This window comes from Monodon monoceros, unplaced genomic scaffold (assembly GCF_005190385.1).
Source record: "Monodon monoceros isolate NGI ecotype Baffin Bay Population unplaced genomic scaffold, NGI_Narwhal_1 Super_Scaffold_10, whole genome shotgun sequence".
NCBI lineage: Eukaryota > Metazoa > Chordata > Mammalia > Artiodactyla > Monodontidae > Monodon > Monodon monoceros.
The window spans coordinates 51,703,148-51,716,985 of NW_021703766.1; the positions used below are offsets into that span (position 1 = coordinate 51,703,148).

The 13,838-nt window shown below is 57.8% G+C and overlaps 1 protein-coding gene across 1 annotated transcript; it reads right to left on the reverse strand.

Moving 5' to 3' along the window:
- Positions 1 to 169: 169 nt before the first annotated feature.
- IL4I1 (interleukin 4 induced 1) lies at positions 170 to 10,297 on the reverse strand. Its single transcript, XM_029213504.1, has 7 exons — positions 9,731 to 10,297; positions 5,710 to 5,948; positions 4,910 to 5,022; positions 4,096 to 4,297; positions 2,019 to 2,087; positions 1,539 to 1,675; positions 170 to 1,130 (listed from the first exon to the last, which is right to left on the reverse strand). Exons 1-7 carry the CDS (start codon positions 10,002 to 10,004, stop codon positions 203 to 205), a joined length of 1,962 nt encoding a protein of 653 aa, XP_029069337.1. The 5' UTR covers positions 10,005 to 10,297; the 3' UTR covers positions 170 to 202.
- Between the last annotated feature and the right edge of the window lie 3,541 nt (positions 10,298 to 13,838).

Sequence of the window (13,838 nt, forward strand, 5' to 3'; positions counted from 1 at the left end):
GTGGCGCAAAGCAGTGTCCATCCTGTACCTCCTACTCCCCCAAACGGAGCCCGCGGCCCAGGAAGAAGTAGGACAGCTTCTGGGGCTCCAGGATAGGCGCAGCCCCTTCTACCGCGAGGGCTAATGGTTTTGCTCCCTGCAAATTGGGGAAGCGACTGAGCCAGGGAGGGGGCGGGACCACACTGCTGTTTCCAAAAATACTTTAATATTGGGTCCTCTTTTGGGTCGTGTGCGGAGCGGTGACGGCATGTAAGGCTGGAGAGTGGGTGCCCCGCCCCCTTTCGAGGCTGCGCGGGTGGTGGTGGGCGGGCGCCACGTGCACATGCCCCATGCTGTTGATGGTCCGGGGGTCGTTCCAGCTGCTGGTCCGGCCGTTGATCAAGACCGCGGCCCGCAGTGCCGACTTGACGGCCGTCTCCACCCAGCCGTGCGGGTAGGCCGTGTGCTCGCCGGCGAAGTAAATGCGGCCGTGGGGGACCGCCCAATCGTACTCGTGACCCTCGTCCTTGTCGGTTCGCCAGAGCATCGGGGGCTGCACCACGAAGCCGCCCTGGCTGTGCGGGTCCTCCGCCCAGCGCTTGACGATGCCGCTGCCGTCCCAGAGCCGGTACACGATGGGCCCGTGAAGCGCCGCCACGTCGTCGAGCGCCAAGCGCAGGGCTTCGGACAGGCTCAGGCCAGCGAACGTGGCAGCCGCGTCCGACCACGTGTACGAGGCGAGCAGCAGCGCGCCCTCGCCAGGCGGCGGATAGAATATCACGCGCGACGGTCGGTCGGTGCTCGAGTGGCCGCCTTCGATATGCTCGTCGTGCCAGAAGGGCCGGCGGAAGCTCAGGAACACCTTGGTGGCCGGCATGTAATGCAGCGCGCGCACCGCCTCCTGCCACTTGAGCGTCAGCGGCGGCGTGAAGGTGATGCGCTGCAGCGCGGGCCCGCTCACCGTCAGCAGCACCACGTCGGCCGTCAAGGACTTCAGATTCCGGGCCCGGCGCGAGGGCTCGAAGTACACGGTCACCTCGTGCGTCCCCTGCTTAATCGCCACGACGGGCGTGTGCAGCAGCACAGGCCCCGACAGCGAGCTCAGCAGCGCACGCGGCAACAGGTCCCAGCCGCCCGTGATACGGCTGTACCTGCGGCGGGGCGGGTGCGTGACGGGCTCTCGGGCCCTGCATCTCCGCAGCGGCCCCTCCCCAGACACTCCCCGCTCCCCTCTCCAGTTCTCACTTGCCGGTTGCCTCTAATCCCACCCCTTCATCTACCCCCGCCCTCGTCAGTCCCCGATGGCCCCCGAGGCCCGGGAGCAGAGCGGTGTGACCCGGGAACCCCGCCTTGTCCCCTCAGGGCCACGCCACTCTCCAGGTACCTTTCTTCCCCTGGAGGAACCGGGATGCGGGGGCGAGTGTGGCGGGACCCAGCGCGCCTCTCTCCGCCCCCTGGGCCCCTGCCCTCATCTCTACAGGCCACGCCCACCCCGCCAGCCCCGCCCACTCCGTACTCGCCCCATCGGCCCCCGGCGTCTGTCTAGCCCGCCGCCTCACCGGAGCCGGTCGCTGAGGCAGCTGTGAGCCCGCAGGGCCTCAGCGAAGCTGAGATAGAAGAAGCCGTCCTTGGACATCACGTCTCCCAGGAGCCGAACGGCAGGCTGGCTCAGGTTCCCCTCCCCGAGGAGGTATTCCTGGGGGATGGCGTGGCCCACCCAGGTCAGGGCCCAGGCAGGCTGCACCTGCCGGCTCCGTACCCCCTCCCACGGGGCCGCTCCCTGCGGAGCCTCTTACTTAGTTCAGTGACACAGCCGTGCTTAGTGCGGTTCCCTGGACCTCAGCAATACGGCCCCCCCCCACCTTGTGACAGATGAGGGAAACCGAAGCCCCAAGAGGGGCGTGTCCAGCCCCGTCAGGCAGGGAGTAGGTGGCAGGCCTGGGGTCCCAGTTTCCTGCCTTCTGACTCCCCGCCCAAGGCCCCATGGACACCCTCCTTGTCGTCGTTTCTCAGACAGCGACACCGAGGCCCTCACTCACCAGGAGCGTGTGCCTTTCAAACTTCATCATTGCCTTTCTGCAGCCCAGTGTCCTGAGATCTTCGATGGCCTGTGGAGGGACAAGCAGTGGTGTTGAGCTGTGGGGACAGGACCGGGGAGGCCCCACCTGGGGTCCAAACCTGGCTTCTCTTCCTGCTCCTGCCCACGGCCGGCCATTTACCTCTCTTGTTCAAGCTGCCAGGATGTTGCCCGTGCTCGGCCCTCAGCCTTGCCCTCCACTGCAACTATGTCACTACCCTGGGAAGTCCTCCTGAGTCATTCCTACCCCTCATTCCCCGGGCGTTCGGTGCACCGGACAATGTCACACTCATCCTGGTTGGGTGTTATTTTGTCTGCCTCTGTCCCAGCCTGTGCGCTCCATGCGCTGTGTCCTTATGGACAGTAATTATTTGTCTCAGTCAGCGCTGTGTCCTTATGGACGGTAATTATCTGTCGCCTGGATCGTTGTGGGCGCAGACGGAAGTGGAGTCCCTTCTGCCACCCACCCATCAGCCCTGACAGGGCATGACTGCTCACGGGGGTTTGTTCACGGCGCCTCGCCTGCCCACAGCCTTCTGTGGCTCCCCAGTGCCTGGAGCCGCAGAGTTCCAGCCCTCAGCCTGCCGTTCAAGGCCCCTGCCAGCCCCTCGGTCACCATCTTTTAGGGCAGCTTCAGGTCTACAGCACAGTGTCCAGTGCCCAGACCACCCTCGGGTCTCCCCCACCTCCACGCCCCTGCACCTGCTCACCCCCCTCATCTTTGCCGGGCACCCAGCTGGTCATCATTCACCACTTTGTTCAAGCCTCATCCCCTCCCGGAAGCCTCGCTGCCCTCTGTTTTCAGCCCTCTCCTTTGTCCATCTGGCTTCTCTCTTGTGGCCAGGGAACTCCCCAAAGGAGGTGTCCCTTAAACTGGGCACTGCCAGGGCACAGAAGTGGCCTGGACTAAGTGCCCACCCTGGTCCACGAGAGGAGATGGACAATTAGGAGCTCCCATAGGAGGCTTAGGCTGGCTCCTCCCTGAGGGCATCAGGGAAGGCTGCCTGGAGGAGGGGACACTGGAGCTGGTTCTTGAGGGATGAAAAGGGTTCCCTGGGTGGGAAAAGGAAAAGGCCTTCCAGGCAGGGTCAGTGGCATGGGTGTGGGACGGTGGACAAGCATAGTGCAAACAAAGGAGTACAGAGCCGAAGGTGTTTGGGCCACCATGAGAGTTTGGGGTGGGCAATAAAAATTTCTTGGAGAGAAGATGGGGCTAAAGGAGTGGGAGAGACCAGACTGCTCAGGGCTTCAAACTGAGGCTGAGGTGCTAGGGAGCACAGGGGGCTGTGAGCAGGGTGGGCCAGGGTGAGGATGCAGGGAGAGGTCCAGGCCTGAGCTGGGGCTGGAGCTGGGGGGACAGAGAGGTAGGAACAGTGTGAGACAGTCGAGGGCAGGACGGATGGAGCTGGGACCTGACAGGGAAGGCAGGAAGCAAGGATGGCCCCTGGAGTTCTGCTTTGTGACTGGGGGTGGTGATGATGGCACTGTTGTGAGATGGGGAACCCAGGAATCCGAGTGGGTTCAGGGAAGCTGCCGCCGAGCTCAGTGGGAGCTGGAGGGTCCTGGGGGATGGCCAGGGGGAGACAGACATAGGTCTGGGTCTCAGGAGATGGACTTGGAAAACAAGCCCACAGATCATAGTTTAAACCAAAGGTGTAGAGGGACTTCCCTGGCGGTCCAGTGGTTAAGACTCTGAGCTCCCAATGCAGGGGTCATGGATTCAACCCCTAGTCAGGGAACTAAGATCCCACATCCCACGGGCCGAATGACGCAGCCTAAAAAAACCCAAAACAAACCAACAAAAAACCCCAAAGGTGTAGAAAGGTGAGGTTGTTCTGGCCAGTGTGTGAGTGAGAAGGGGATGGGAGATGGGGATCAGCAGGGCTTATGGGGAAACTAAAGATGGAAGAGCCAGTGATGGGAAACCAGAAGGAATGGGAAAAGGAAAGCTAGGCCAGGAGGAGGAAAGGGCATGGGACACCACAGCGTGGAGGACAGGAGCAGGGGGACAGGGCTGCAGGGCTCGCGGACGCGCCTACCCTGTTGAGAGCCATCTGGTAGATTTCTTCGGGCGAGTGGCCCTTCTCCTTGGGATGCAGCTTGTAGCCCAGCTTCTCAGGCATCTTCTCCACCACGTAGTTCCGCAGCTTCACCTCATTCACCTCCGTCCACGTGTTCTCGTCGTACTGGGTGAATTTGGTCAGATTGAGTCCCAGGCTCTTGCAGAGCGCATGGAGGATCCTGAGGGAGTGGGAGCCGCTGGTGAGGGTCGGGCGGGGGAGGTGAGGGCCCCTCTCCCCAGTGGGGCTTGGAGAAGGGAAGGGGGTGGGTGGGGCAGCTGGGGACGGGGCTTGGGGTTGGGCATGAGGCTGGAGCCAGGCTAGACTGGGGGTCCTCAGTGCCAGGGACGGGAATGAAAGGGGAACAAGGCTGGAAGGCTGAGGGCGGCGCACTTCAGGACTGGGTTTGGAGGGGGAGGTGGCTTTCACTGGGGATCAAGTAGGAATGGGGACAGAGCTGTGTTGGATGGGGGTGGGAGCTGGGGATGGGGAAAGGACCAGGGTCGGGGAAGATAGAGCTGGGGGTCTGGAAGGGCTGGACGCAGTGGCCTGAGCACTTCAGGGGTTCAGTGGTGGGGCTGGAGCCGGGAGGCCCGGAAGTGTCAGTCAGGAAAAGGACAGAGTTGGAGGTTGGGTCTAGGCCTGACTTTACTGGGGCGCCAGGTTTGGGGTCAGAGTTGAGGTTCGTGCTGGCACTGGAGCAGTGATTGAGTTGGGAATCTGGTTGAGACTGGGCTCAGAGGTAGAGGCTGGGGTGGCCCTGCGCCTGCCTGGCCCCCAGGTCAGGCCCCACCTGTGCGAGCTGGGCATGCGCATGGCTCCCAGCTCCCCAATCCAGCCGGTCTTCCGGTCCCGGTAGGTGAAGATCCGGCCCCCAATCCTGTTGTCTGCCTCCAGGATGGTGACCTGAGGGACGATGGGCAGCAAGCAGGTGCTTTAGCTCCTCCCACTGACTCCCCATCTCCACCCTGTCGCAGCCCCCACCCCGCACCCACCCAATCTTCCATCCCCACAGCAGCACAGATGGAGATGAAAGAAGGATCTTTTTTTTATGGGGAGGTGGGAGGGGCTGGTGGGAGAACAGAAAGTCATAGTGAACATGTACAATGTGACAATTTCCAGACTGCAGCAGGAAGGCCGCTGGCCAGATTTCAGAGGGACTTCCCAGCTCAGGGAGTGGGGAGATTTCTTGTGTGTACTGAAGCCACTGGCCTGGCCCATACTCATTCTTGGATTTCAGTGAGAGGGACAGTGGTTAGACTTCAGGGGGCACTTCCCCTTGTGTGGAGTTTCCATCTCCACCAACACAAATTCCCCCCAGGAAGTTGGAAGAGGTTTCAAGGGACTTTCCTCCAGGATGAGAGTGGGGCAGGGAAAGTCAAAGCCCTCAGCACAGACACATGTTCCCTCTGGGTTTCATGTTAGAGCAGAGGGTTCCAGGCCTCGCTCCCCTGACCACAAGGAAAGCATAGCTCCCTCTCTCCGCCTCCCATCACCCCCACCCCTCAACAGGGACGTGGCCAGGTCCCTGTACCCAGGACTCCCAGCCGCAGCAGGAAAGACTCAAGGTAGACAGCAAGCAGCACTTCTCACCTTGTGTCCAGCATCGCTGAGCACCTTGGCGGCCAACAACCCAGCCACGCCTGCACCAACCACAGTCACCCTCTGGGGCTTCGAGGTCCGATTGAGGCCCAAGGTCAGGACTCTGAGCAGCTGCTCATAGTCGGGGTCCCGCATACACTTCTCGAAGGGGTCGTGGCTCTGGGCAGTTTGCCAGTCCAGGGAGGCCGCCAGGCTGAGGAGGATGGGGACCAGGGCGAGGAGGCGGCAGGCTGGGGGGAAGAAGGACAGGGTCAGCGGGCAGCTCAGCGGGTATGTGGGGAGAGAAAAGCGGGTTCTGCCCCCTCCGCTGCTTACTTACCCAAGGAGTCCATGTCTCTCTGGGGGAGATGTTGTCTGGGTTGGAGGGGAAGCAGGGCCACTGTGACAGGAGCCTGTGTCCCCCCCAGCCTGGCCCACTGTGGGCTGCCCCGCGCCCACCTCAGCCCTCCCCACTATGGCCCTGGTCTCTCTACACGTGTGTGTCCCCTGATCCCGGGCTAGCCGGCTCCTGGTCTCTGCTCACCTGTCTGCCCTCCTCTCCTGTCTCTCTTCTCTGTCCCCCCTTTCTCTCACCTCCTCTGGGTCTCCCTGTTTCTCCCTTATCTGCCCTGCTCAGCCCTGTCTCCCCGTCTGTTTCCGTGGGGCCCAGTCTCTCTGCAGCCTCCTCGCTACCTCGGCCTCCGCAGGCATTAGCACCTCATCTCTCCTCTGTCCCCTCCACCTGTCTGCCGTGTCCCCTGTCTCGGCCCTTAAACTGAGCCGAGCCCCGCCCTCCCCTCCCTTTTGGGAAATCGAGCTGTGGGAAATGAAACTCCTTTTCTTGGGGGCGGGTCAGATGCTCAGAGTCTAGTTGAGGCTGGAGGGGGCGCGGTAGCGGGGGAAGGGGTCGGGAGGAAGCAAATCAGTCTGGCCTGCCCGAGCCCTTGGTCCCCCTGATCTGATCGCAGGGCCCCTGTGTCTGCCCTCTTCTCTGCCCTCTCTGCCTCTTTCATTCTCAGAGCAGGGGGAGAGGCGGCCTCTGGCCTTGGGACTGCGTGTGCCCTGCGACAGCCTCTGAGTCCTTCTCTGTGTCAGCCGTCCCTGTGCTCTGGAGGGCCCTCGCTGGCCCCCGCCACGTGGCCGCTCTGAGCTCAGTGAAACGGGCACAGCAGGGGACTCGCAGGCAGCAGCTCGTGGTCGGTGGCACGAGCTCTGGGCCAGCCTGCCTGGGTCCTGAGTCTGGCACCTGCCAGGAGGGACTTGGAGCAGGCCTTCCCCTCTCTTTGGCTCCGGTGTCATCTGTCAGGGGGGGGCCGCTCCTGTGCTGGTGGGAATAGGCAGTGAATCCAGGTCGGGGCCCTGGCAACAGCAGCCGGGTCAGTACTAGAAGCTGCTTCTTAGGAGATGCCAGCTGCTGCCGCTGCGGGGGTGCTAGAGGGATTCAGTGAAGGCCCCCTCAACCCCAGCCCTGCACAAGGAGCCCGTCCCCCCTGCGCTGAGAACCACTGTGACGCTCGGCTCAGGCTAGGGCTTCGGCGGGGGGCACCTCGGAGAAAGTGTCGAGTGCTTCTGTCTCTCTCCCTGGCTTTGGCCACCCACTGTCCGTGGGCCCTTTTCTCCTCAGGGGCGAGGGGCAGGCAGTGAGAGCAGGGTGACCCGGCTCCAAGGAGCCCCTGCGGGGCTCATGGCTTCGGGACTTTAGCCAAGGGGACATATGGTGGGTCCCTTGAAGGGGGTGGGGAGAGGCAATCTTGGGGATTTTTCTTGGGGTTGGAGGAGAGAGCACCAGGCGAGTGGTAAGGAGAAAAGCCAGAGGGCGGCAGGTCCTCTGCAGCAACCAGTTGGGAAAATCCAAACAGTAAATCAAAGAGGGATGTGGTTTGATGGAGGTACGGGGTTGGAGGGGGTGCATACCAGTGAGTCAGAAAACATCTGATGTGGGTGGGAAGGCGGTGACCAAGAAGGAAACAAAATCAGTGAGCTGGACACTGAGAGAAAGCCAAGGGCGCGAGTCAGCAAAAACCAGCAGCGGGAGGGTTGCCGCTCTCTGAGGTGGCTTGTGCTCAGAGCTCTGCCCTGGGTAGAGGAGGAATCTGAGGCTCAGAGGTGGCCAGGGGCTGGGCAGGGGCGGACCCCAGGACTTGCACAGGCCTCAGAGCTGGCAGGCCTTCCCATCACAGACCCCGCCTGCTTTATTCACAATGACGTGGAGGGTTGGCGTGCCATCTCGTCAGGACCTTACACACCTTGTGAGGGAGGGGAACCTGGCCTGCGGCGGGGAAGGCACTTGCCCCGGGTCCCACAGTGGGAAACAGCAGAGCTGGGAGTCCACCTGATCCCAGGTCCCTGCCCCCACTCCGTCCCCTTCCCAGAGGCCCCTCTGCTCTACGGCCTCATGGCAATGTCCCACACAGAGAAAGGGAGCAGTAAGAATATGGAAGCAGAAAGGGCAGAGCCAAGGGGCTCCCAGGGCATGTCTGGGCAAGGAGTGTTGGTCCGCAGAGCATCTAGGGGGGCCCTCCTGGGGTCCCTGGGTTGACCCCCTGGTCTCTCCTGCACAGGGTCTCTGTTCAGTCCCCCCGGCTCCGGGCACACCCCCAGTTCACCCCCTGGACTCTGTGGAAGGCGTGCAGCCTTACCCGAGACCCCATGCAAAGAGTCAGGTGGGGAGGCGAGCAGGACTCTTGGAGGCTACGAGGGCAAGGCCTGCTCGGCCTCCTGGATGCTGATAAAGTGACGGTGGGTCCTGCTGAGTACCGCGTGCCCGACATGCTACACGTTCTACTTCATTGACTCCAGTGACAACTCTGACAGGGTGGGTTGAGCTGTCCCCATTTTACAGTGGAGAAAACTGGGGCCCAGATCAGGCACCAGCTAAGAAGGGGCACAACCTGTGTTTGATCCCAGCAGCCCGGCTCCAGGATGGCTAACACTTGGTTAGCTCAGGCTCGTGGACCGGGGATGGGGCCCGGGTAGGGGCTCTCCGTGTCAGTGCTATGCAGTTGGGACCGTTTTTGTGAGGAAGGTCCTGTGCATTGTAGGATGTTGAGTAGCATCACTGGCCTCTACCCACTAGATACCAGTAGCACTTGCCCCTCAAGGCTTAACAGCTACAAATGTCTCTAGACATCACCAACCATTCCCAGAGGAAGGGGAGGCAGAATCGCCCCAGCTTAGGGTTTGGTTGATGCTGGGTGGAACACCCAAGAGTGGCCAGATACGGTCCACGGTACAGTTGGCAGGAAAAGACATGCTGGAAGGCCGTACACCAAAGGTTGTTTTGGGGTCAAGAGATTATGAGTAATTTGGGGGTTGCTTTGGTAGAAATAACTGGATCTTCCAGACTCATTCCTGATAAAATCAGAGATTCGTGTTAGGGTTGAATTTACGGTATTAGGGTATGACTTAGGGTCATGAGAGTGGTTTGGATTAGGTTAGGTTTCCTAAGCTTGTGAGTAGGAGATACAGGACACACAGCGAGAACTGAGGGTGGGGGCAGATGGTGGGAAAGACCTGGGGCTTTTTCAACGCTTTCAGGTAAAAATTGTCTCTAGGGAGAAAACCCTACCGTATTTGGCTGGCTTCTAGAACCACAATGACAGTTCTAACGGGGTTAGGTCACATCTGAAGCAGCCAGAGACCTGGCCCCGCTCCTGCCCCCCCCGGGGGGCCCTCTGTGGCCCCTCAGGGCAGCTACTAGTGATGCTGGCCACAGAGATGGGCAACGGACAGGGCTAGTGCCTTATATATATTCTTTCCTCTGAGTCAGTCCAAAGACCCTGAGTGGTCATTATTAAAACTTTCACAGAGTCTCAGAGGAGGGCAGGGCCTACCCAGGGGATGCCAAGGGCCCCAGACAGAAGTCGGGGGTCCAGACCTGGATGGGGAGGGGTGCAGAGGGCAGAGGACAGACCTACTTGAGGCCCTGATCTCTGGCCTGACCCCTAGACAGGGGCCCCCTTCCCTCAGAGCCCCCTTGCCCCTCCTTCCCCAGTTTCCAGAACCCCAGGGCTCTGATGGGGGGGGCACTCACTGCATGGCTGGCTCTGGCGGGCTCTCTCAGCGCCCATGGCCTTTCTGGTTAGCCCGGGACAGAAGTCATCGTTGGGCATATGCGAAACCGGGCTGAGTGGTGCTGGCTCTGTCCCGATTCCCTTGTTAGACCAGAGATGCCAGGGTCCTGGTGTGGGATCAGAGCAGTTGGGAGGCTGTGGAGCGCAGATGCCCCCTTCTCGAAAGTTTTTTATTACGGAAAATTTCAAACATATATAAAAACAGACTAGGATGATGAAGCCAGGTGCATTCATCGCCTCATAGCCTATCTTGTTTCATTTACACTTTCTCCCTCCCCCACTGATTATTTTACAGCAAACCCCAGACATATTATCATTTTTGTAGGTGAATACTTGAGGATGTTTCTGTAAGACAGAAGTTGGCAAACTTTTTCTATAAACATCTGAGGCTTTTGGGGCCACGTGGTCTCCACCTCGCCTACTCAACTCTGTCCTCGCAGCAGTCACAGCATGTAAATGGATGGGTGTGGCTGTGTTCCAATAAAACTTTACTTACAAAAACGGGAAGTGGGGTCACAGTTTGCCAACCTCTGCGCTAAAAGAACAGAACTTGGTGGGAGGGATAAATTGGGAGTTTGGGACTGACAAATATACACTGCTATATATAAAATAGATAACTAATAAGGACCTACTGTATGGCACAGGGAACTCAGTACTCTGTAATGACGTATGTGAATAGAATCTAAAAGAGTGGATTTATGTATATGTAAAACTGATTCACTTTGCTGTATAACAGAAAATAACACAACATTGTAAATCAACTATTCTCCAATACAAATTAACTAGAAAAAGATAAGAACTTATTTGCCTTTTCAAAAATAAAACTCCAATACCATTATCATATTTAAAAATGATATTAAATCAATGATTACACTTCCCTGATTATCTCAAAACATGTTTTTTTTTTCTTTGGGCCACGCCATGCGGCATGCAGGATCTTAGTTCCCCGACCAGGGATCGAACCTGTGTCCCCTGCACTGGTAGCGCGTAGTCTCAACCACTGGACCACCAGGGAAGTCCCATCAAAACTTTTTTTTCTTTTAACAGTTGGTTTGAATCAACATTCACAGAGCCCACACTGCACCTGAGTGATACTGAGTATCTTTGACAGGAAGTGTCACTTTCAGTTCAGTGGATTTGGGGGTCTATGTTCTTATAACCCAGGGGTGGGGTCTGATGTGGCCCCATGGCCCCAGGCTAGGCCTGAGCCTAGCAGAGCAGCACACCTGGGCTCTGCCTCGGGGAAATCTCAGCAGGTCATGGGGTTGAACCAGGATGGTGTCTGGAGGTAAGGTGTGGGTAGCGCCCAGGTGGGTCTCTGGAGTGTGAAGTGACCAGTGCCAAGGTGTGTGAGGGCTGTGGGAGAGGCCCAGGACAGTTAGGTCTGGCTAGGGGTTGGCTGGTGTCCACAAGCAAACCTGACTTCTGAGGGTGAGGGATTTTGTTCCTGGGAAGTTCTGCAGAGAGCTGCTGGTCTGAGGGCAGACTTTTAAAGCACCAAGGCAATTTTGAGGTCGACTGAAAACCCTGGGAGCAGTGGTGTGCTGGAGCTGGCTCACACCTATTCACGAGAGCCGACCATTTAATTTTCGGATCTCTTTTTTGGTTTTGTTTTGTGAGCCATTATTAAAATATTTACAATTAATTTTATTTATTAATTTTATTTACTCAAAATTCATCCCTTAATTATCTGATTACCTTTTACTATTACATATATACTCTTGAGGTGAATTAGTTGCATCTACACAGTGTGTGTCAATTTCCCAAATTTGTGTTTGGTGACTTCATCTTGGTGGCTTGAAATCAGCCATAGTGGGAGAATTTACACCATGGGAATGGGCATATGCTATCGGTCAGGGCTTTCCCTGACCCTGGAGGGCTGACTGCTACCAGCACACCACTGCTTGAGACTCATTTGTTTCAACTTCCCTTTGGAGATCAAGGCTGCTCGACCTCTGGAAATCTCCGGTTGTTTCAAACATCTGACTCCTTTTTTTTTTGGCGGTACGCGGGCCTCTCACTGTTGTGGCCTCTCCCGTTGCGGAGCACAGGCTCCGGACGCGCAGGCTCAGCGGCCATGGCTCACCGGCCCAGCCGCTCCACGGCATGTGGGATCTTCCCGGACTGGGGCACGAACCCGTGTCCCCTGGATCGGCAGGCGGACTCTCAACCACTGCGCCACCAGGGAAGCCCCAACATCTGACTCTTTGATCCCCACCTGTGCCAGATGAGGCAGGGGCATCATCCTGGGGAAAGGGCCGGGCCATAACGGAGGCAGTTGTTTGAGGGTGTCTTGGAGATGAAAAGCGAGCCGTAACCATAAACCCACAGTTGCCACTCTTACCCCTAAACAGGGAGAATAAATGCCATAACAGCTTACTGAGGGAGAGATTCACCTTTAAAAGCCTCTGACTGCGAATTTAGTCACCACGCTTGTCTTCATGTTAATTAATGAAGAGGAACTTAAGGAGAGGCCATTTGTCTGGACTGACAAGGGAATGCATCTGTTTTCTTCCTAGAAAGGGAAACTGCAATTACAATGAAGCCAGCATCCGCGGGGTGGTACCCAGTCAGCTGCTGACCCTATTGCAATCTTGGGAACGCCCCTGGCTCCCCCAGGAAGCCACTGGAGCCATTCCCCCCATGGTGCCCAAGCACGGGAGCTCCCACTCTGACACAGCTGTTGTGTCGAATTATTATAATCCCTTGTGTTCTTCAAAGTGGGGTGCCGAGATCCCTTGGGGTGTGGGAGGAAAATATTAGAACTTCAATTTGTTTTTATTTAAAAAAATACAACTATAAGAAAGCAATTAAGCTCCACTAATGTTTAATATGCAAAGTAACAGGTATATGCATTGGAAATGCAAGCTCAAGGAATTTTTTTTTTCTTATCGAGATTGTGTGGCCCCTGCCAGTGACCTCATGCGCAGAGAATTATCGTTCCATTTATTTTTTTTTTGCAGTACGCGGGCCTCTCCCGTTGCGGAGCACAGGCTCCGGATGCGCAGGTTCAGCGGCCATGGCTCACGGGCCCAGCCGCTCCGCGGCATGTGGGATCCTCCCAGACCGGGGCACGAACCCGTGTCCCCTGCATCGGCAGGCGGACTCTCAACGTTGCACTGTGCCACCAGGGAAGCCCTGTTGTTCCATTTTTGAAACCCCAATGCTAGATCAGGATCTGGTAGGTAGTAGGTGCTCCAAAGATGGATGCTGAATGAATACATGTAGGTAAAACACTACTTCCTACTTTCTAAGGGGACTCGAGGCCTCCCTATCTCTCCTCAGCTTAGGTGAGGGAGTCAGATACGGGTCCCGGATGAAGTCACGGCTCACAGATGGCACAAAGGGCCACTGTTGCAGGGGCTGGAGCCTTCAGAGAGAAGCAACTGGGGCTGCCGGGGTCTCCCTCCTCTAGCTCGTTCCCCTCCCTCTTCCATGGCTTCTGCTGGGATGGGACAGTCGTTCTTAGAAGCCCAAGATGGCCTGAGGAAATGACTCATGATCATGACTTTGGGAAACTGGCCCATACATGTCCAGTGTCCTTGGGCCCTCCTTAGCCAAAACACGGCTTAGTGTGGCACAGGCTGAGGGAGGCTGGAGGGCAGACTTCCAACGCCCTGAACCAGGAGCAAGATCTGAGCGCTCGGCATCACTAGCGCCTACAGGGGCCAGGGTCAGAGGGAGAACGTCAGGCCAGTATCTGGAAATCACCCGATACAAAGCTGCAGCCCAGCTTTACCTGTTGCCCACTGTTGAAGCACAACTAGAACCCTCCGGCCAGCCCCAGGTAACAGGGAGAGGAGTGCCGCTGATGACACGCCTTGGGGATGGTGGCAGATGACTGGATATTTCCATGTACTGGAAGATATGACCCAGCTATAACGGGTTTCCCCCCCTGCTCCTCTCCTGCCATCAGCACCAGAGGAAGCCACGTTGTGAACACGTGTATGTGTGTGTGTACGTGTGTGCACGCCTCGGCAGTGCATTTAGGTTTGCTTGCTTCTGAATTTCAGACAAATGGCATCCCACTTGATCTGGAACCTGCTCTTTTCCCAACCTTCTTCTAAG